Below are 23,165 nucleotides of genomic sequence, written 5' to 3'. Positions count from 1 at the left end.
TCAATACCGAAATCACTGAAGGGGGATCTCGGTTGGTTGTCTTTTTATCTTCATCTGTGCAGCTCAGGTTAGTAAAACTTTTGATAGGGAAGACGCTAAGTGTCTTAGCTTTGGCTTTCATTTATCTGCTGGGCTCCAATAGCCAAGAGTCTCCATTTTCCACTTTTTCTGAATATGAGCAATACTGACTATAAGTAATATAATATACTAAGTATATTTCTGAATATATAATATAATGCCTATTTTGCACTAAATAGATTTACTCATGGTTCTTCCTTTTTAGCCTTGCTAAATTCAGAATAGGAGGAAATGATGAGAGGGTCTATCCTGGCAACAGAAAAAACTGCTCTATAAAAGCAGAGGCAGGGGCAGCAAAGTAGAGTAATGGATAGGTCACCAGCCTTGGAGTCAGGAGGACCCGAGTTCAAATCCACCTCAGACACTTACTAGCTGTATGATCCTGGGCAAGTCCCTTAACCCCTAATTGCCTCCAAAAAAAAAAAAAAAAAAGAGCAGAGGCCTCCTACCTACCCAGCTTTAGAACACAACAGAGATGCAACAGTCTTGAACCCTGTGCATTAATGAACACAAGGATGAGAAGTCTGGCCTAGATGATCACTAAGGTCTCTCCTATAGTGGTTCTATATTGTATGACCTGTAATCTATGAAATACTGCCTAGAAAGTGTAGCAAGGTGACACAGTGGGTAGAGCACTGGCCCTGGAATCAGGAGGATTCAAGTTCAAATTCAGCCTCAAATACTTACTAGCTATATGACCCTGGGCAAGTCATTTAACCTTGACTGCCTCTAAAAAAAAAAAAAGAAAGAAAGAGAAAAAAAAGAAATACCCCCTTGAAAACCTCTGAATTCTCTTAGGATATGTAGTCCTCATGAAAATCCTTTAGTTAAATTTTTAAAAAAAGAAAAGAAAATCCTTTAGTTAAAAAGCAATTTGGTTTTACCCCAACATTTCTGTGACCTCTGCTCTACAAGAGCCAAATTAAGTCATTTTTTTTCTTTTCTTTATAATGATGGTCATCTCTCCTACCAGGAGGTCTTTCATTCCTAACTTTAACCTCCTTATAGGAGACTAAGAAAACACAGAAAATGTAAAGGCAGTCAGCACATTACCACGGAAAGCAGACTGGATTTAGAACTGGAGATCCTATGTTCAAATTCTGGCTTTGCCACTTAATAACTTGTGTTACTTTGGACAAGTCCCTTAACTTCTCTGGGCCTCGGTTTCTCATCTGTGAAATGAAGGGGTTGGACTACATGGCATTGATGATGCCCTACAGCTCTAAGTCTCTGAATGTGTAATATGCAACAACTGATGATTTCACACAACACTATTTAAAGTCAGAAAGACGCTTCTAACACTTAGGACCACCAATATTTCTAACATTTTGCCTGTTCTACCCCACTTACTCTATTTCCAAGCCTAAAATTTTTACTTTTTTCTTAAAAGTCTAGAGTAGAAGAAAAACGAATGACTTTAATTCAAGCTTCCTGCTTCTAAAAATAAAAATACAAAATGCCACATAATCCTAATTTTAAAAAAATTATTTAAGTTTTCAATTGTTTTCCAATAGTGAAAACTTTCAGAATTGCAGGCAACAAATGCTATTTCACACACAAGCTTTGGGAAAGAAAAGAACTTACAGAAGAAAAATGTTATAAAGATTTAGTAACTGCTCATATGTTTAGTTTCCCCTGGAGCTTAACTTCTCTCCAAAAAAAAAATTTTAAGTTTGTGATTATTTGCTACAGTCAGTGGATGTGGCACATTCTGATTTCTCTCCCCAATTAATGTTTTATGTTTGTCTAGCACTTTCTAATTTCAAAACACTTTCATATGCATTATCTCATTTCCTCATCCTACCTGTAAGGGAGGAAGACAGTCTCCATTTCCTATCTACGGGAACTGAGATGTAGAGAAATTAGGTGAATTGTCCAAAATCAGCAAGAAAATTAGTGGTAAAGCTGAGAAGCTTTCTGTGTATTTCATAGGCTTTATTTTTTAAAAAGGGGAGCTAAGGGAGACATGACTCTGCAACACTCACTGGCATGTGGCCAGATACAGTGAAAATAACACCATAGGATTTCTGCCCATTTTTCTCCTCAAAAATGCATGGATCATATCATTAGTCAGTGTCTATCAATAATGGGTTAAGAAGAAGTGATACAAGGACACTCTCAAGGTCTCTCTTAAGAACTTTGGAATGGAGGGGCAGCTAGGTGGCACAGTGGATAGAGCACCGGCCCTGAAGTCAGGAGGACCTGAGTTCAAATCCAGCCTCAGACCAAACACTAGCTATGTGACCCTGGGCAAGTCACTTAACCCCAATTGCCTAAAAAAAAAAAAAAAAACTTTGGGATTGGAAATAATATGTTGTGTTTCTTTTTCAGGCTCCATGTGTATCAATAAACACAGTTCACTCTACTGCAATAAAAAAAAAAAAGAACTTTGGAATTGGTTGTATAACATTAGAGATACTGGCACAGGACCACCCAGCATGGCGTGTTCTAATCAAAGAAGGTGCTGTGCTCTATAAGCAAAGCAGAATTACAGTAGCTCAAAACAAACTCGAGGTGCACAAATTTAGAGAATTCACCCAAAATGTTCACATGGACTACTAGTGCCCGACCTGTGGTAGAGCATTCTGAGCTCATATTGGTCTGATCAGCCACTGTCGGACACACTGTAACTTGACTCCAACACAATGATGTCATTTGGTCCTGTTTGAGAATGGACAACCAACCAACCAACCAACCAGAAGCGGTACTTGCAAAATTCAAAGTTTAACATTTAAACACATGCACAGTATACACACACACATATTTAAAGACATACATATAGAAATATATAAAAAAGCCCCCACACCACACAGCTCCACAACATTATACTGATGCATTCACATTCTTGGCAAGGTGGCAAGCATGCATGATTATTTGTCTTCCTGTCTGCTTGATGTTATGGAAATGATACATGCTAAAAGCCCAACACTTGGCAAGTTCATACAGTACAGAAATCACTGCTGATTTTCACAGCAGACTCTCCTCCCCAGCCCCTCAACTGCTCACTTCTGTTAGTCCTCAAAGCAGAAAGACTCACAGATCTATAAAACTTTCTGAGACTCACTGCAAACACACACATACACACACAATTTAGAAAAAAATGTAACTGACAATGTAGGCAGTCAGTTTGTACATTTTTTTATGAATGCACAAACTGAGGGATTTTGAAATGAAGAGAGGCATTCACTAGAGAAAGCTCAGAAAACCAGTTTACTTACTATAATAAAATAGCCCATTAAGCATGCCACTGTGAGCAGAAAAGTTTAAAAGCATTATTTAATCTTTAACACAGCATTAGAAATGAAAAAGAAGAGTCATAATTTGGGCAGTTCCAACATTCTCTGTCTACTCTGGTCCTATGGATGGAGCCCCAAGTTATCATTATTTGAGAAAAAAATAAAAATTCAAGAGATATAATGCTGCATAGAGACATTGTTAAGCTGCTTTTATGGATTTGCTTTTATTTCTAGGTTATTACTCCCAGTGATGGCTAAAATACTTTAGATATCAAATATATTCTCATATGACAAAATTTTATGAATCCAAGATAGAGCACAGTTTTTACATAGTAGTTTCCAAATCTATATATTCCTGCTTTACCCAAATTAATTGCAATGGAATTACTTTGGAGTTCTTTTTGAGTGAGGGGAAAAACTATTCTTGGAAACACATAAAGAGAACTCTAAATTTAATTTACTTTTTTGTGTCACTCAATTTTAAGAAGAGTTTATGCAGCATTGATCCCAGGATGACAGACATCAGTCAATCACTTCCTTTTGGATTATTCTGTAGTCTCATCCTACTGTTCTAAAATCCTAAATAAATGAGATTATCCTACTTTCTGCTGAAAATGATGAATGGAAATATCAAAACCTCCCTCATTTCTTGAGTACTGGTCTGTGTGTTTCACCTTGGTTAAAACAGAGTATACACTTAAAAGATTCCTAAACTCAAAGCAAGAGAATTCTAATTAAATACAAAGACTAACAAAATGGTTGGATTTTTTTCATCAGAAATATGGAGTGAAATTGAAAACAGTGTTTATGACACTGAATTGGTAGAGATAAGGATAAAAAGCTATATTACATTATTACAGACTCTCTGATTCACTTCCCTGGAGTCAGCTTCCTCCTCAGGAATTCTCTAGATGTGAATATGAATCCAACTCCATAAAGATATCTGCTTTACCATATGTTCTGCTTTTTCATATACTGCTTCACATTTCAAAAAAATACATATAGACAATACTCATGTTACCTTAATGGTTTTGTCCATATCTCCATAGCACAGAGAGTTAAGAGAAATTTTGAAAGGTTTCCAAACAGGATTCAAGTTGTTTTTAATGACCTATGAAAAGGAATGTAAAGGAATGTAAAAATATTGACTAGAAACAAACCCCAACTTAATCAAATTGGTTTTACTAGTGCTTTCCCCTTTTGGATTGTCTAACAAGATTGTTTCTTGCTTTTCTCTGTATCTCCAGCACTTAGTACAGTACCTAATACATAGTAAACATTTCATAAATGGTTGTTGATTGACTGACTACTGATTTTCATGCTACTATCAGTCTTTCTTTCTTTACTTGCTGATGTTTTCATGCTTTTCTTAAAGAAAATCCAAAGCAGGACCTATTTTTCAACCTCTATGAAAACCATACATAAAAGACACCATCTGGTAGTGGAATGAAGAAAAAAATAGTTATTGGGGCCAATACATTCACCCATTACAAAACTTTCAAGGGTAACAAAAACGGCAGTCAGGAGATATATGTTACCACTTACATGTAGAAAAAAAAACTGAGTTAAAAAAGAAATGTAAACTTACAACACTAGACATTCCTTCATCTAGTCACAACTAAATTATACCTGCATTCTGGTTCCTTGTTTGCTGAAACAAGAAAGAAGCCTAGTACCATATTGATCCAAATATAGGCGACACTTTTTTTCTGTCTAAATCTGACTTGCATAAAATCTAAGCGCTGCCTATAATCCATGTTATTTTTTCCAATATATAAGCATGTACTTGACTTTGATTTGTTACAACACTCACTTTAAGGAGATGGCCTATACTTAACAGTAGCCTACATGTATCTGAACCAATCAAATAACAGGTTGGCATTGTTGTGAGATGACTGTAATATACCCTAGTATTCTCGTAAAAACTCATAGTAGGATGTACTCACAATATCCTCTAAAAAATTTTTTAACATATATACATTTTGAGGAGGATGTATAATGAATAATTTGTGCAGTTCAGTCTTTGCAAGTCTGGACTTTCATGGCGATTTTTCTAAGACAGGTACTGAATCCAAGAAAATACTCATGAGTGAAGGGGCAGAAGAACAACAGAGTTGATGATGGCAACAATACAAATATATTATATATGTATGTATGTATGTATAAATATATGTATACATATATGTATATGTGTATATGCATATAGATATGATAACCATATAAGTATAAAGACAATTCCAACTAGCAACAAAACACAAGCCAAAAAAGACAATTTTGGTATCAAATATTAAAGTTAAAGTTAAACCTTTCTTTCGAGTAACAATAGGTTAAGCTACAACAGTAGAAAGTGGCAAATCATAATCAAGTACAGTTGCTGTTGAGGTGATTTTGCTAAACTCATATCAGGGAATGTAATTGGTGGAAGGTTTGTTTGTTTGGGAAGTCTCAGCTGTGTCCACACAAAATGCATCAATTGAAAGAAAAAGAAAGAAAACAGTCATAATACTGATATTCAATTGAAAGAAACTTCCTTCTAAAACATACTTTTCATCCTTATACTCCACTAACTTACCTCTGTTCTATGTACCATTAGCCACTGTCCATCTGATGTCTGCTTGTGAAATTCCAGGTAGGGATCAGATTTTCCAAATAAATCCTAAAAATAAAACAGCAAAACCATCTGCAACTATAGTGTAGTGTTGAGCTACATGAAGTTAGTATCAGCTCAAATATACATTGGTGTTAATTAAATTAGGAAAAAAAACAATTATCTACCTCCCCAATCACTCAGAACTAAGGGCTAATGTGCTGGAAAATACATAAACTTAGAAATCTCTTTGCAGTAATATATGTTCCCTATGGGCAAAGTTGTCTTAGAGAACAGATGGCATTAAGAATCTGCCCTTAAACTTTTTAAAAAATGTTGTCTTCTTGACACAAAGATGATAACTTTGACCACTGATGAATAAGGCATAAATTTTGAACTATTTTTCTAGCAGAGGTGGTAGATTTGCATTGATCACCTACTCTTCCTTATGACTGATGCATATGATAGCTATTTGACTGACATGGACAGGGGTTCAGTCTATGGACAATGAGAATAAATCTACCTTGATAATAAAGAATACAATGGAGTAGTCTCTGTTGGCTATTTATTTTAAACAAATAAGTTAACAAGTGACATAAAAAATTCAGGAGTACAGAAGTGACTTCGTTTGATCAGCTAAAATAGACACAAACTTTCCATTTATGTTTTACTTGAAAATTATATTTAATACTTAAGTACTGGCACCTAATTTTTCTTTTCTGGATGTTTTTCCTCCCTCAGTTAACCCCATTTACTGTTGCATCCCCAAAATCTCATTTCCTACCCATTAACACAGAGGTTCCACGACACAAACATGTTCTGGGTTTCAGGGGTAGTAGTGGTGGAAGTGCGACTTTCCCAAGCCTTTGAAAGATATTATTTCATTTTATCCTCACTACCACCACCACCACCACCAACTGCTCATGCCTTCTACTTTAACATTACCTTGTATCTACTCTGTATATACCTTGATATGCCTATTTGTATACCTGCTATGTCCTCTATTTTAATGTAAGCTCCTTGAGGGCAAATATTACTTTTTTTTTATACCCACAGTATTTAGCACAGTGCCTGGCACATAGTAAGTGCTAAATATATTCATGATGATTGGTTGAAAACAAGTTGGTGAGATAGGTAAAGTATTAAAAATTTTATTTTGTGGGGGAAAATACTGAGGTACAGTTCATTGTCAGATGTCACATACCATGACAATACTTAAACCAAAACCAGAACCAGGGTTTCCTAATTCCAAACCAAGGATATCTGTCCAAACTAGATCATGATCATCTTCAGGTATAAATCAAACAAAAAAAAATTAAGCTATTTTAAAAAATGTTAAGAACTGAATTACCATTAAAGATTTTTAAACAAACACTAACACTTCTACGCAACTTTTTTTTTTTTTGAGAAAGAAAAGTAAATATGTTAAGTTGTAAAAGTGGAGCAGGTAAAATCTCAGAGATGATGGGTTCAGATAAAAAATATGGAGTTAGTGTCAGATGTACTGAGTGTAATTAACTACTCAATTTATACACATCACAATATTCCAGAACCCTTCCCCGAACTGTTCTTAACAAGAGGCACATTACTAGGCTTTGTTTGAAATCAAATTTCTCTCCGAAAGGAAACTAATGTGATTTAGTTGAGTTTTATTACATTACTGAAACCTTTACATTCTACCAACCTTGTTATCCAGTTTTCTTGCTTCAATTTCAAATAAGACCACTCTGTTATCCTTTACTTCTTCAGCTGAAATCTAATAACAGACAAGTTAAATAAGAAAAAAATAGAATCTATGTAGGACCCTGGCCTATTTTTCTAGTATTGATATATTTTGTTGTGTAATAGTGTATTATTTTGTCCTACTTTCAGATGGATTTTAAAATATTTAATAATTATACTAGTGTTGAATACACAATGATGTTTAGGAAAGATGTGCCATGGTAAATGAAAAAAAAAAAGTCTGAAACATCAAAGAATTCTCTTAATGAGTCAACCCTATTTAAATGAACTGCAAAAGGAAATACATCCAATATTCTTTTTCTAATCTGGTCGTCCCCACCATTAACAAATGGCTAAACAAATTGTGGCATATAAATGCAATAGAATACAACTATGCATGTAAGAAATGACAACTATGAAGAATTCAAAGCTGGTACGGAGTGAAGTGAGACAAATCAAGAATATGATATACACAATAACTACAATAATGTAAACAAAAGGAACAATAAAAACAAAACTTAATTTGTAAAGTTAAAATGATAAAGTTTTGCCCCGGAGAAGAGTTGAGAAAATACACATTCCTCTCTTTCTGAGCTTGAGGAACACACTGTCAGAAACCATTAATAAGTATTTGTTGGCTTTATTAAACTGCTTTTTCCCCTTAATTATTTATTTGGGAAACATTTTATAACATATTTATAAAATCTCAGTAAGAAATCATGTAAAATTACAGAAATATCCACTTTACATAAGAGTCAAAAAAAAAACCCACATAAAGAATAAAAATTTTCATTATAAAACATAAGAATATAAACACAATATTGTAAAATAATCTCAGATTATTTGGTGACTTATTACACCATTACAATAGAATTTTAAGAAAAGTTTAATCTTAGGAGAAACTTAGCTTGGACAGTTTGTTCTTATAAGAATTAAACAAGTAAAAAAAAAAAGGCTTTGGCCTTAAGACCAGGTTTTATTCTGAAATATCTGTGTATAAAACAGCAATAAAATGCCAAAGCTCTATAGATACAAGAAATTTTTTAAAATCTTCAATGGATTTCTCTTCATTGAAAAAGACAAATGCTGAAAGAATAAGGTAAGTTTCAAAATAACACAGAGTAGTTGGGTTGAATCTCAATTGGAAAAATTTCTGCTGAAGACAGCATGAATATTCCTAAACTAGAACTATTTTTACTTCATTTAGGTGGGTAATAAAGTCACATATGTGACTTTATTTATTTTTTAATCTTTGTTGCAAGATAATTGATAGATATATAGAGGAAATCAATATGATGTAAAAACAAAAGACATCTATCAAAAATGACGCCCCCCAAAACATGGCTGTAGAGGTATTAGTGGCCAAAAGAAGGGAAGTAAGCAGTGGAAATTATATCATTATCTATAAGGATTATCTACATTAACTAAGAAAGATAGTTCTCAGAAAAACTCTTCTTAAAATAGTTATGGTATTTGTTACTTCATGAACTTGAAAATACTAATCCTATCATTAGTTTCGAATTCCAGTGGATCAGGGTCTCAGAACAATAAAACTAACTGTAACATGGTTTTCCCCAGAGGGATTTACAATGTTTTTAATAGACAAGTATGGGGGAATCACAAGGAGATTGCCAAAAGCTGCATAAGATCCAATAATCCAATAATTCGAACAAGAAAGATCTATTCGGGTATTTGAAAAAAAATATATGCAAACTTAGAAATATGTTTGCTATAAAGTACACTCGCAGAGGGCAAGAACTATGGAGTTTTTTATATTGTCTTACTGTGATGTTCCCTTTTCCTGCAGGTTTTCCATTTTTGAGGACCAACGGTCGAGTTAACTTCTTACTGGAGACAATCTATTAGAACCCAAAAACAAAACGAAAATCTATTTCACTTCATTAAAGAAGCTTTGAAATGGAAATTTTTACAGTCCTGAGAAATGTAAACATTAAATGCTTTCCTTGTAGATTTAGAAATTATAAAAAAAAACACTTAAAATATAGCTATTCATACAGCATTTGTTAGAAATTTTCAAAATGGTTATCCAAATAGATACCATCTCCTAACCCACACCAACTCATATTCTTACAGACCAAGATTTTACAACTTCTGACTTTTAATGGAAAAAGAGGGAAAGATTCTCATCTCAGATTCAAATCACACTCAAGTCCCCTCCAGGTCAAAAGATCTGATAATGGCATCTAAGGCAACTTCAGCTTTTCAACTTTCAAACAACTTCAACATTTAGTCCCCAGAAAATACTTATTTGACAAAATAATATGCAGCATATTTCTTTGGCTTATGATCTTGGCTAGATCTACACCCACAATTCTAATCCTTAGCAGAATTATGTTTCTAAGATGCACAGAAATATATTATTCTCAAAAAGCTAAGGCTCAGAGTAACTATGAGTTGTGATACTATCAGAGTTCAAAAAAGATGTATACTACAGAGCTATAGGAATCAAACAGCATATTCCCCCACAATATAAGACACTAATACTGACAAATGTGTTCCAAAAATAGTCCACTTCTGGGTAGTAAAAGATTCATAAGGGCATATTAGAGGGGAAACACACTTTTTGCTGACTAAAACTAAATACTATATAAAATAATCTCTATCTCTTATAAAATATCATTCTATAAAACATCTTATCTTACTATATGGAAAGGATTCTAACAGGATTTAAATATACAAGTAAATGAGTATGATTTTAAATAAAATTTATTTGAATGAACTGCAACAAAAGTAATCTAATGCCATTTCTACGTCAGCAAAGTGAGGCAGTGAATTATAAGTTCTATTATGTCAATTAACATAGAAATGCTCAAAATAAGTTTTTAAAAAGGGTACCTTCACTAAGGTTTATTTTGGTGATTCAAAATCATCTGTAATTGCTCTGAATATAGACTTCTGCTCAACCAATTAGGATACTTGTTCAATTCATTTCAGCAGGTAGAGAACAGCAATGCCAAGTAAATCTAATATTATTATTATTATTCTTTTATCATTGGGTACACAGGCCACATACTCCAAGTCTAAGATACACTAAGGCACCTAGCATAGAATGTCATTCATTAAACATCAATATAATAAAACTCATTCTTGGCCTGAATAAGTTAATGACTACGTGTCTTGCTTGTATCCTATCAGGATAATTATTACTTATTAATTTTGACTTGTAATAAACTTTCAGATTAATATTAACACATTACTGATGATTAACCTACTTTTCAAAATTCTTAGTTCAAGAGTGACGCTTTAAGTGCAATTAAGGAATTAATATTTCAAAAGATCTTTTCTTTTGGCAAGGCAATTGGGGTTAAGTGACTTGCCCAAGGTCACACAGCTAGTAGATGTGAAGTGTCTGAGACCAGACTTGAACTTAGGTCCTCCTGACTCCAGGGCTGGTTTTCTATTCACTGCACCACATAGCTGCTCCTAAAAGATCTTTTCAACATTAACATTCCTACCAGTATTACTGTATAGTAGCAAAGCACAGAAAACAACTGCCTCCAATGAACTGAAAATGAGTATCACATGGAGGGAAATGAAGAGGTACATAGTGGGTGTGAGAAGGCTGAAATGCATAATCAATAAGGAACTTTGAGAAAGAACAGGAATAAAAGATGTCATCAAGGAATTGTATAATATGAAAAGATGATGGGCTTTTAATGACACACGAATGAGGAAGGCCAAGTAGACAGTCTATTTTCCACAAGAGAAAATAAGGAAGGCCTCCAATACATTGGTTGGACTCTCTACATCAAACTTATGAGAAGACAAGCATACAAGTCACCCTATAGATGGACAGGCATGCATGAATTGAGATCTACATCACAGTAGAGAACTACTGAATCAATGAGATTATAGGTCCATTTAAGTCCTTAAAAAAAAAAATCAAAGAAGACCACATGATAAAAGTGGAAAGAACACTGGATTTGAGAGTTGGGGACTCGAGTGCAAAGCCTGACTCTGCCACTTAATATCTGTGTGAACTTGTGCAGGTCACTTAAATTCCCAGTGGCCTTAGTTTCCTTTTCTGTAGAATGAGTAGGTTGGAATAGGTGACCTCAAAGTTCCCTGTCTGTTCTAAAGCTATGATGGCATGATCAGTGATTTCTTCACATAGCTACTCTCTCCAATGGTGCAGATTGTAACTCTTCTTCACCTAGAGTAGTAATTCCTGAATTATAGCTTGAAAATTCTGTCACCTGAGAGTTCCCATCTATTGAAAAATAGCTACATAAATTATGGCATATGAATGCAAATTGAATATTACTATGTCATCATAATGACTAGTGACAAAATGTATGGCTTCAAAGAAAACTGGGAAGATGTATACTAACAGAGTAAAGAATAAAGTGAGCAGAATTAGAACTTATACAAAAATAACACTATAAAGAAAAATAACTTTTAAAGGCTTGAGAGTTCTGATCAATACAATAATAAACCATGATCCCTGAGGATCAAAAAAGAAACATGCTACCCACATCCTGACAGAAAAGAGATGGATTCACGCTACAGAATGAGACAGATATTTTTGAACAATGCAGTAATTTGCTTTGCTTGTCTGTGGATATTTGTCATGAAGGTTTTATTGTCTTTTTTGTTTTTCAGCTGGGAGGATGGGACAAAGAGAAAATGAATTTTTGCTCATAGAAAAATTTAACTTTAAAAACTATCATTTGGTGGTATTTGGTTATACAGCAAGACCTTCTGGCCTTGCTAAAATTAACTAGGCTATCTTGGACAATATACAGAGTTGTCCACCAGGCCTTTCCAGCTTGGTAGCCTCTGCCTGAACTTGTGCATAATCTTAGGAACATAAGTCATAATGAGGTGTACTAAGACTTCATAGGAGAACATTTTGACAAAATTGTGTAGACTTAAAGATTCAGAATTAAATCATAAAAGAGTGAAAAGGGACTTTATAGGCCATCTATTCCAACCTATAACTGAACAGAAATCTCCTTTATACAACTGGATTCCAAATCTGCCACAAACTAGCTCTGCGATCTTGGATAAGTTACCCTCTTGAACTTCATTTCCTCAGTTACAAAAAGGGGAATAATACAACTTTACCTACCTCCTTTCAGCAGCTGCTGTGAGAACAGTAATGTGACATTTGAGCTATATAAAACATCAGCTGTTACCACAAATTCATTTCCCTCCATATGGCACCTCAGTCAAGGTCAGAACAGAGCTTGGATCTTCTATTCCTAGGCATGCATAGTCAGCAGATTGGAGTTCAATATTAAGAAAAATGTCCTAACAATTAGAATTCTGCAGAAGCAGAATATTTCAGGACAGTTCCTGAGTTTCCTATCACTAGAGGGCTTCAAGTGGAGACCAGATAACCAGTTGTCTAAGATACTATAAGGAGGAATAAAGACCTATTCAAGTGTGAGTTGGACTTCATGAACATGTTACATCCCTTCCAACCTTAAGAACTTAGTGAGAATCGTGCAACTGTATCATTACAGAATCAAACAGAAGAGATTAGACTTGGAAATTTCAGAATCAGACTTTTTTAATATTCCTCAGTTAAAGTTGGGCACACTTTATATGATTCCAGACTTCATAAAACTTAAGAGTCTAAGTGATAAAAACTTCATCATGCTAAAAACTTAGCTATGAAGAAAAACTTGGGGTTTTGTAGATTTAATGTTTTAAACCTAATTCTTATATTAATAAAGTCTTTCTTAGAAGTATACATTAGATTGTACATATAATAATAGTTAGCATTTATATAACAATTTAAGATTTGCAAGTTACCTTACATATGTTTTCTCATTTGATCCTCACAACTATCCTGTGAGTATGTAGTATTATATTCATTTTACAGATGAGGAAACTGAGGCCATAGTTCCCCACCCCTGATTTAGTGATTTGCTGAGAGTGATACAGCTACTAAGCGACTGAGGAAGAATTCACATTCAGGTCTTCATGACTCCGAATCCAGAGCTCTATTCACTATGCCATCTAATTGTCCTGGAGGTCAAAGACAAAGCCAGAACATTCATAGCAGCCCTTTTATGGTAGTCAAGAATTGAAAGCAAAATAGATTTCCATCAATTGTGGAATGGCTAAAAAAAATATGGTACATAAATAAAATTGCACTATTCATATAGTGAATACACTATACAACAAATACAAAGAATTCAGAGAAGCAGGGGAAGATTTAGAGGAACAAAGGCAGGTTGAAGCAAATAAAACCAGGAAAACTATATTTGTATATGTGTGTGTGTGTGTGTGTATGTATTTCGTATGTATATGTGTGTATACACATCTACACCAAAATTTTAAATGGAAAGAGCAAAATTAACCCTTCATGCTGATTAATTGTAATGACCAACACTAAACCTGGAGAAGAGTTGAAAAACTGTACCTCCTTTTCTTTACAGAGGTAGAACACTGTGGATGTGGAATATTATATGCACAGATTAGAACAGGCTAATGTTCTATTAGGTTGGTTATGTTAAACTGCTCTTTTCACCTCTTTATTTTTTAATCTTTATTAGAGTGAATGGCTTCCTAAAGAGTGGGACATAGTTGGAAAGGAAGGTGATAAAAGAACAGAGTAATATTAAAAGTGACACAGCGATGTGGTGCAATGGATAGGGTGCCAGGCCTGGAGTAAGGAAGACCTGAGTTCAAATTGGGCCTCAGACACTTACTAGCTCTGTGACCCTGGGGAAGTCACTTAAACTTGTTTGTTTCAGTTTCCTCTTCTGTAAAATGAGCTGGAGAAGGAAATGGCAAGCCACTCCAGTATCTTTGCCAAGAAAACCCCAAAAGGGGTCATGAAGAGTCAGACATGACTGGAAAATGACTAAACAATACTACTAAAAGTAAAAAAAAAAATTAATTAATTTCTTTGTGAATTTTTAAGTGCATATGAGAGTTGTCACAAAAGCAATGAGACTGTTAAAGAGCACAGTAAATCATACTTACTTGTCCCAAAGTACCTTCAAATTCTCCCAAGAAATCATCATCATTCAAATCAATGGTTTTGTTATCAATGTCATAAATCCCAAACTTCAGCCTTTGAACCACTTCAAAATAGTAATCAATTAAAAATTTTTTGGTAAATGAGGGATTCAAACAATTTTTAATCCTTTCTGTACGTTCAACCTGTGGAGAAAATAAGATATTGGGATAGTCACTGGATCATAGACATGTATTTTGGAGTTCAAAAGTTTCAATTTTCACTTTTATTGAACAAACTTGATTAATATTCCTAATGGCTAATGGGAATTTCTGCATCTAGAAAATTTACTTAGTGAATGATTTAAAGAACAGACTAAATGTTTTTGCTTTAATAAAAAAAAAGGGGTGGGGGGATTCATTTTAGATTGGTAGGTCTTTACTATTAAAAACCTCTTTCCATTATCAAAAGTGTGATCAGACCACCCTTCCCTCCAAATGGATTTTTTAATGTTTTACCTCATACCACTGCTGTCCACTGGTACTCAGTAACAATACACATAGAGGGTCTGACTTTGAGCCTATATCTTTATCCAAAAGATTGTCACAGGAGATACTCAGCTCCACCTTCGTCACGCATTGCGCCGCCATTTGTTAAACTAGGAGATGAGGAAAAAATAAAAATGAAAGAAAACATTGAGGAAAAATTTTAATTCTAAAGGGCAATAGTTGGATTATTATTACAATCTATTGTTCTTCAACAAATCATAAGCATAGGACCACCTCATGAGGTTGCCAGATCACTCAGGTATCATAAATGCCATCTGGGAGTTCAATGACACCCAATGAACCCAATGAACCCAATGAAACCCATTTCAATCATATTATTTCACTGAGTCTTTCTGAGATGAAATTTATTTCCCCCTATTATTATAAAACAAATCTTTCAATACATCATAGGAGAGATGTTAATCTAATTACCTTATCATAAATTGGTTAATTTGGAAATTTGGAAAAGTCAAAATATGATCTTACTCACTTGAAAAATGATGATAAATTCACTACAAAATAAAGCATTTCCACAACTCAGTTTTATTTTTAATCTGCCTTAAAGTTGGTACTCCACTTTAGATGGGATTTACATGTCAATCAAAATGACTACTCTGGCCAGCACAAAGACAAATTCCTATTAATAGAACCACTTGTTTAATACCAAACACAAATCAACTTAATTAAAACTAATGTGAAGTATACTAGAAATCAAAAATGTCTAAAGGACATTAAAAATAACTGATAGTTTTACTGATTCTAACACCCAAGGACACACTTATGTATACTAATCTGTTGTGAAAATTTTTCTTCAACGATCAAAGAAAGTCCTGAAACTTTTTCACTTCCTACTTACCCCAACAAAGGACATTCCCCATCCCTCTCCACCATATGAAAGCTTGCTTAGGAAAGGAGCTATTTCTTTTGTATTTTTATATCCCTAGCAACTAGCACAGTGCTTTACACACAGTACGCACTTAATAAATGCATGTTGAAGTGAAATGAATGTTCATGAAAAAAATGGAATCCTAAACTGAAGAGGTCTTAATTTAGTACAATGTACAGCTGATGTATGAATCCCCTCTACCACTGCTTGACAAATGGGCCTTCAACCTCCACATGGAGAGCTCCAGTGATTCATTAATACCAGAATCAACCCATTCCATTTTGGAAAAGTTCTGATTGCCAAAAAAAAGGTTCACTAATACTGAGCTGAAATGTTCCTTCTATAATTCATGCCTGCTAAGCATAGTTCTACCCATCTAGAGCCATGTCTGATCTCTCTGACAGTCTTTCCAATATTTGAACCTAGCAACCACACCTCTACCAAGTCTTCTCTTTCTCAAACTAACATTCTCAGTTTTTTCAGCCATTTTTTCTATGACATAGTTTCTAGTCATTATATGGTTCTGTTCAATTTTCTCTGAGCATGGTCCAGCTTATAAATGTGGTGCCCAAAAGTAGCCTAAACATTCACAGAATTTCGAAGTTAAGGGGCAGCTAGGTGGCAAAGTGGATAGAGCACCAGCCCTGGAGTCAGGAGAACTTGATTTCAAATCCAGTATGAGACACATAACACTCACTAGCTGTGTGACTTTGGGCAAGTCACTTAACCCCAATTGCCCTCACCAAAAAAAAAAAGAAAAGAAAAGAAAGAAAAGAAAAGAAATGCATAGAAGGGGACAGAGAAAGGCCAAAAGGATCAACAAAAAAGCTGCACAGCTTCGAAAGTAATACACTTAATTAACATACATTTTAAAAAAAAATTTCAAGGTTAAAAGGGCACTCAGAGACCAGCTAGTCCAACACTTTCTTGAATAGGAATCCCTACTGCAACTCAGCTGACAAGCAGGCATCCAGCAACGGCTAGAAAACCTCCAGGGAGTGAAATCTGTCCTGACATGATCTGACCAAAGCTGAATATAAAGGGCCCACTACTCCTTAATTTGGAAAACAATGCTTCAATTAATGCAGCCTAACATCCCATTAGAATTTTGACTGCCCCATACAGACTTACAATGAGCTAGAAACTCAGAAAATCATTCAAACTTCTCGTATTTTTTCACAAGTGGTGATCTAGCAACTTCTCCTCACATACCTGTAGAGTTGATGTTTTTTAGCCTAACTGTAGGACTTTTGTTTCATGTTTAATAGCTATCACTCTAACCTTTAGAAATTAAAGTCAGATATTAAATTCTCTAAGATCAATGAAACATTAAGTATTTACTGAGCAATTTTCATTATGCAAGGTGCCTGAGGGAGTTATTTTTGTTGTTTCAGTCATGTCTAACTCTTTGTGATCCCATTTTGGTGTTTTCTTGGCAAAGATACTGCAGTGGTTTACTTCTCCAGGTCATTTTACAGATGAGAGAACTGAGGCAAACAGGGTTAAGTGACTTGCCTAGAGTCACATAGCTAGTAAGTGTCTGAGGTTGGATTTGAACTCATGAAGATGTCTTCCTGATTTCAAGTCTAGTGCTTTATCTATTATGCCACCTAGCTGCCCCTAGGGGTGCTATAAAACAAAGTTAAGACATGGTCTACCCTATGTACAACTTAGCTGAAGCCAAAGATGAATGCAAATGATGAAAAATTAACTGAAGGCTAAATTCTAAATTATTCACTACAAATGCAATGAGTACAAAGAAAAAAAGGTCTAATCAGTGGGGCAGAAGGTACTGATGAGATGTGAGTACCAAATCTAGCAAGATAATGAGATTGCCCAATGATGAGCTTCCTAGAGAAGGAAGGTATAATGGAAAAGTCCAAAGACAAGTCTAAAAGCAGTAGAGCTGGTGGAAAATAAAAAAACAAACTAACAAAAACAGGAGCTGGTATCTCAGAGGTGTTATAACCAAAATAATCATCACCCTACAATTAACTTCAGCATAAGCTTGTTCCAACTTATTTTGGGTAGACCTCAGAAGGCATACATGAAATTTCTTACCAGGCTGACTCTAAAAGCCTTTATTGCTTGCTCAGAGCTGCCAGACTTTGGACTCCTTAAGCATCTCCTCTGACACCTGAGACTCATCTCCATGGGATTTCTCCCTGGGATATCACAGCAGGACATCAATACAGCAACCACTCTCTTTCCCAAAGGAATTAATTGTATCAGAAGTGTTTTCTTCTCCCCCTAACAATGATGATTACAATTCAACCTCGACCCAAATTATTGCTCTCCAATGGATTATGCTCTATGCCTTGCTTATGTTATTTCCTTCATGTAGAATATTCTAGTCTCCCTATTCTAAACAAACTGAGAACAACAAGCTCATACAAGCAGATACACCTAATTACTTGGAAAATTAGCGATGGTCATGATAATGAATCACTACCAGTAAACTAATTTCCTCTGTTAACATCCTTACTTTGTTTTTGTCCAAATAGCTTCAACTCCAGCCAGTCTAGTGCATCTAAATGCCAATTGCAAAAAATTATGCAAGCCCTAAAGCCTTGCATCCACTTAATAGCAACTTATATTTTCCATTTTGTGTAATTACACAAAGTACACAATTTTTACAGTAGCTTCAATTATTATGACCAGAAACCAGAAGGAAAACAATCGATTTTTAGGAATGAAGCCAATAAGCTGAACAGAATTCAGAGGAGAGTAACAGCATTAAAGGAACTAGAGATTCTTGTCCTAAGAACAGAAGACTTGGTGAGGATAAAAACTATCTTCGAGTACTTGGAGGGCTCTCCCAATGAAGATGGATTCAATTTGTTCTACTTGGCTACAGAAAGCAGAGCTAGGAAAAATGAGTAAAAGTTCCAAAGAGGAAAATGTAGTCTGGATGTCAGGAAAACTTCCTAACAATTAGACCCATACAAAAGTGGAATAGGCTGCTTCTGGAGGCAGCAGGCTTGCCCTCATTGGAGTTTACAGGCTAAAGAGGAGATGCTTCTCAATCAGAGGTAATTGATATTACAGATTGAATTCAATAGCAACTGAATAAGTCTCTCTCCAGTTTATCTATCTTGTTATCTCTTTGAGTAATCCCTTGGAGCACGTGGTCTCTCTGAGCTCCTAGAGGGCAGAATTACTTTTGTCTTTGTATCCTCAGAGCTTAATGCAGTTCCTGGTTCATAGTTAAGGAATGCTTGTTGACTTGTTATTAAACACCTTTACCCTGAGGCTGTCTTCTCAGGAAACCATGTGCTGGGTAGAATTTCTCTAGCTTTTCCAGTCCAGCTCAAGACTGGGAAGATCATTGGCCTGAGAGTCAGGAGCCTTTTTCATCTGTGAAAGGTAGTTTGTACTATTTGCAATACTGTTTGCCTCACAGGAAGTTGCAAAGAATGTGCATTGCAAATGGCAAAACTAGATCAAATGGCAGTTAGGTGAAGCACTGCTAAGAGCACAGAAATTGGAATCAGGGACACCCGAGTTCAAATCCAGTCTCAGATGTTTACTAGCTGTTTAACCATAAGCAAGTCAACTCACTCAACCTCAGTTTCCTCATCTGTAAAACAGGGATAATAGTAGTTACTTACCTACCAGGGTTGTTGTGGTGATTAAAATGTATAACATTTTAAAAATATTCAAGTATTACATAAATTGTTACTTATTATTATTAATGATGGTGATGATTATTATCGATATGAATTCATAAGCAGTGAGAGTAGTAGCAGCAGCAATGGTAATCACCACCAGTCCTTCTTGCAATAGCCTGTGATGGATGTACAGAGGGTGCTGGTAACTCCCAAGAAGCTGCTCAGGTCACTGAAGGTACAGAAGGCAAAGTTGTGAACAGATGAAGGGTACAGTTGTAGGTCAGCCATTTCCACATTCCTGAGTAATGGTTTAATATATTCACCATGCACTGTGCCAACCTCACTTATTCTCCAGGTATGATGATAATTTTTCATGGAGCCTGAGGGCTATAATGCCACTTAAAAAAAATTTAGGAGGATGGGGGTGGAGGATAATTACCTGTTACTGAACAATGTCTCCAAGAATGCTGCTCTTTGGTGAATTAAATTAATTGAGGAAGAGACTTATACTGAAAGCAGGCAATAGATTTCTTCCCCTTATATATACATATATATATATATGTATATATGTATCCTTCCTTCTCTTCCTCACATTTATTCCATCAACTGGGAACTCATATGCATTAACAAACTTTTTTTTTTGACTCAGACTATATCCTCAGGATTCTTCTGTTCTTAGGAAAATGACACGAACCTGGAGCATTTCCTTCTCACAGTCACTTTCCTGACACTATTCTCTGCATCAGTAGTGTGGCAACATGCCAACTCAGAGAACCACAAATTAACATTATCTATGTTTTATTGTATTTTTATTTATTTTGGCAAACATTTCCCAATTACTTTGGGAAATGATGACTTTGAAAGAGTTAAAATTCCAAAATGGTCCTTTCCAGGAAACTAGCTAGAACCAGATATAGCACAAGTATCCCTGGCAAAAATAACTATCCACATTTATATAGAGCTTTAATGTTTATAAAGTGCTTTCCTCACAACAGCCCTGTGATGTAGATTTCACAAATATTATCAGCTGAGGAAACTTGTACTTAGAGAGATTAAGTGACTTACCTAGGAACACATTAACACATTATTAGCAAGAAATGGAGCCAGAGTTTAACATAAATTTAACTTCATAGATTAAGAGTTGGAAGGGGCCTCAGAAGACATTTAGTCCAAAACCTTCATATTACACTTGAGTTAACAGACACCCATGAAGGTTAAGTCACTTCCTCAGGCACACAGGTCATATGTCAAAGGCAGGATTTGAATCCAAGTCCTCTGACCCCATCATCAGTGCTCTTTCCTCTGTACACCGCTGCTGCTTTTTTCAAATCCATTGCTCTTTCTTCCTAGGTCAAGCAGGCTCCTCTATACATACTATTGGCATATTCACAAGGAGGGAGTCTTAGAACTCTCAACCAGGGGTGGAGAGATTAAGCAGGAGGGCTAGAGGGTGGTCCACTCTAGCTTGTACTAGTTATTTATTTGGGAAGCAAGATTCAGGGTAGCAACATTGTGGAGGTAAAATCAAAAGTATTTGTCAACTAGTTGTGGTTAGGAATTTAGGGAAAGAGAAAAAGAAAAGATGATTCCAAGATTTCAAGCCTAGATTACTGAGGAGATGATGGTATTAACAAAAAAAAAAAAACAGGAAAGTTGGAAAGAGAGACTGATTCACCAAGGTCAGATGACAAATTCTGCTTTGCATACGTTTAAGTTAAAGTGCTAGTGAGATATTCAGGTAGAAATGACCAATAAAGAGTTGGAGATGTGGAACTGGAGCTCAGAAGATGAAGGAAGGAAGGAAGGAAGGAAGGAAGGAAGGAAGGAAGGAGCTGCACTGCCCAAGTGGAACTGGCCAGTTGGGTCCCCAGTGGGGCAGCAACCACTCACAGGTTGTTGCTTGTCCTTCATTCCGGAAGAGGACCATGACATCAGGAAGGAGATGCCAAGACTTGCAAGTGAATTGGATTCAAGTGAGGGAGGGACATACAAAGGAGAGAGTGAGGCTGGTGTATAGATAAGAGACTTTTAGGATGATAGCTTGAGGGCACAGCAAAGGTTCAGGAAAAATGGAGGCTATGGGTTATGTGTATGGAATGAAAGATGATTGAAGGGAGTCAACTTTCCTAGGATGCAAATATTCTTTTTTTTCTTTTTTTTTTAAATTTTTTAAAATTAATTTATTTTGAATTATCAACAATCACTTCCATAAGCTTCTGAGCTTCAAATTTTTCTCCCCCTCCCTCCACCTTCCTCCCCAAGAGGGAGCGCAATCTGATATGGGCTATGCATACACATTCCTATTAAATATATTTTCACATTAGTGATGTTGTAAGTAAGAATTAGAACCAATAGGAGGAACCACCAGAAAGAGGAAACAAAACTCAACAGAAGAGGAAAAAAAAAGCAAACAGTATGCTTTGATCTGCATTCAAATTCCACAATTCTTTCTTTGGATGTGGATAGCATTTTCCATCACAAAGCCTTTGGAGATGTCTTAGATCTTTGTATTACTGGGAAGAATTAAGTTTATCAATATTAGTCATCACACAACATGGCTGTTATTTTATACAACGTTCTCTTGGTTCTGCTCACTTCACTCAGCATTAGACCATACAAGTCTTTCCAGGTTTTTCTGAAGTCAGCCTGTTCATCATTTCTTATAGTATAATAGTATTCCATTACATTCATATACCACAACTTGTTCAGCCATTCCCCAATTGATGAGCATCCTCTCAATTTCCAATTCTTTGCCACCAAATGAGCTGCTATAAATATTTTTGTACATGTGAGTCCTTTTCCCACTTGTATGATCTCTCTGGGAAGATACAAATATTCTATAAAATAAAGCCTACCACCAGATACCATCACTAGAGTGTAACTTCTATCTGCACATCTCTCAATTTAGTAATGATCTATTCAATAGTATGCAGGGAAAAAGTCCAAGCACAAAATGTAATCACTAACATTTCAAAAGAGTTACACATCTTAGTAAGGAGATTAGGGGGAAAAAATTATACCCCAAAAACAAATATAAGTGAACTTTGCAGGTTAATCTGAATCAGAAAATAGAATGACAGGCATTACCAGATTTGTTCATTGTGTTGCATGAGAAAAAAGTAAAGCTAGAATTATACATACCTCTCATTTTCTAAATGATTCTAATTTCATTAAGAAATATTTCTCTTTAAATTTACACTTTTGCAAAATTCCAAATCTCAGCAACTACATCACACTAATTTAAATTTTATATGGAGTAGCATAAGGATATAGAAACATTTAAATAACAGGTAGCAAATGCCTCATTTCTATTCTTCCAGGGAAAGAAAATAAGACAATAAAGTTTTCCTCAATGTTAGGTAACAAGATATTGCTGGAGAACAGGAGCAGGACTCAATTCATGTTTCTACCTAATTCTTTTTAATGAACCAAGTTCTGTGATTCTTTTTCTTTTTTGGCCATTTACTTAATGAGGGACAGGAAGTCTAAGAACTTCATTTTCAAGTCAATGCCCTGTATCAGGAAGAGGAATAACAAGGAAATAGCTATGTTTGTAGTTGCTA

General features: G+C 35.2%; 1 protein-coding gene across 1 annotated transcript in view; it reads right to left on the bottom strand.

Moving 5' to 3' along the window:
• CPNE3 (copine 3) overlaps positions 1-23,165 on the bottom strand; it is a 54,909-nt gene that overhangs the window by 20,350 nt on the left and 11,394 nt on the right. The window contains exons 2-7 of the mRNA XM_027842934.1: positions 15,076-15,215; positions 14,584-14,763; positions 9,408-9,482; positions 7,586-7,657; positions 5,887-5,970; positions 4,336-4,425 (exon numbers count right to left, since the gene is read on the bottom strand). Of these exons, the coding sequence (XP_027698735.1) occupies positions 4,336-4,425; positions 5,887-5,970; positions 7,586-7,657; positions 9,408-9,482; positions 14,584-14,763; positions 15,076-15,207 (633 nt within the window). The 5' untranslated portion in view covers positions 15,208-15,215. The remainder of the gene's footprint in view (positions 1-4,335; positions 4,426-5,886; positions 5,971-7,585; positions 7,658-9,407; positions 9,483-14,583; positions 14,764-15,075; positions 15,216-23,165) is intronic.

The sequence above is a fragment of the Vombatus ursinus genome, unplaced genomic scaffold (assembly GCF_900497805.2).
Source record: "Vombatus ursinus unplaced genomic scaffold, bare-nosed wombat genome assembly UNPS02000577.1, whole genome shotgun sequence".
Classification (NCBI taxonomy): domain Eukaryota; kingdom Metazoa; phylum Chordata; class Mammalia; order Diprotodontia; family Vombatidae; genus Vombatus; species Vombatus ursinus.
This window is presented reverse-complemented; position numbering and strand designations above follow the sequence as displayed.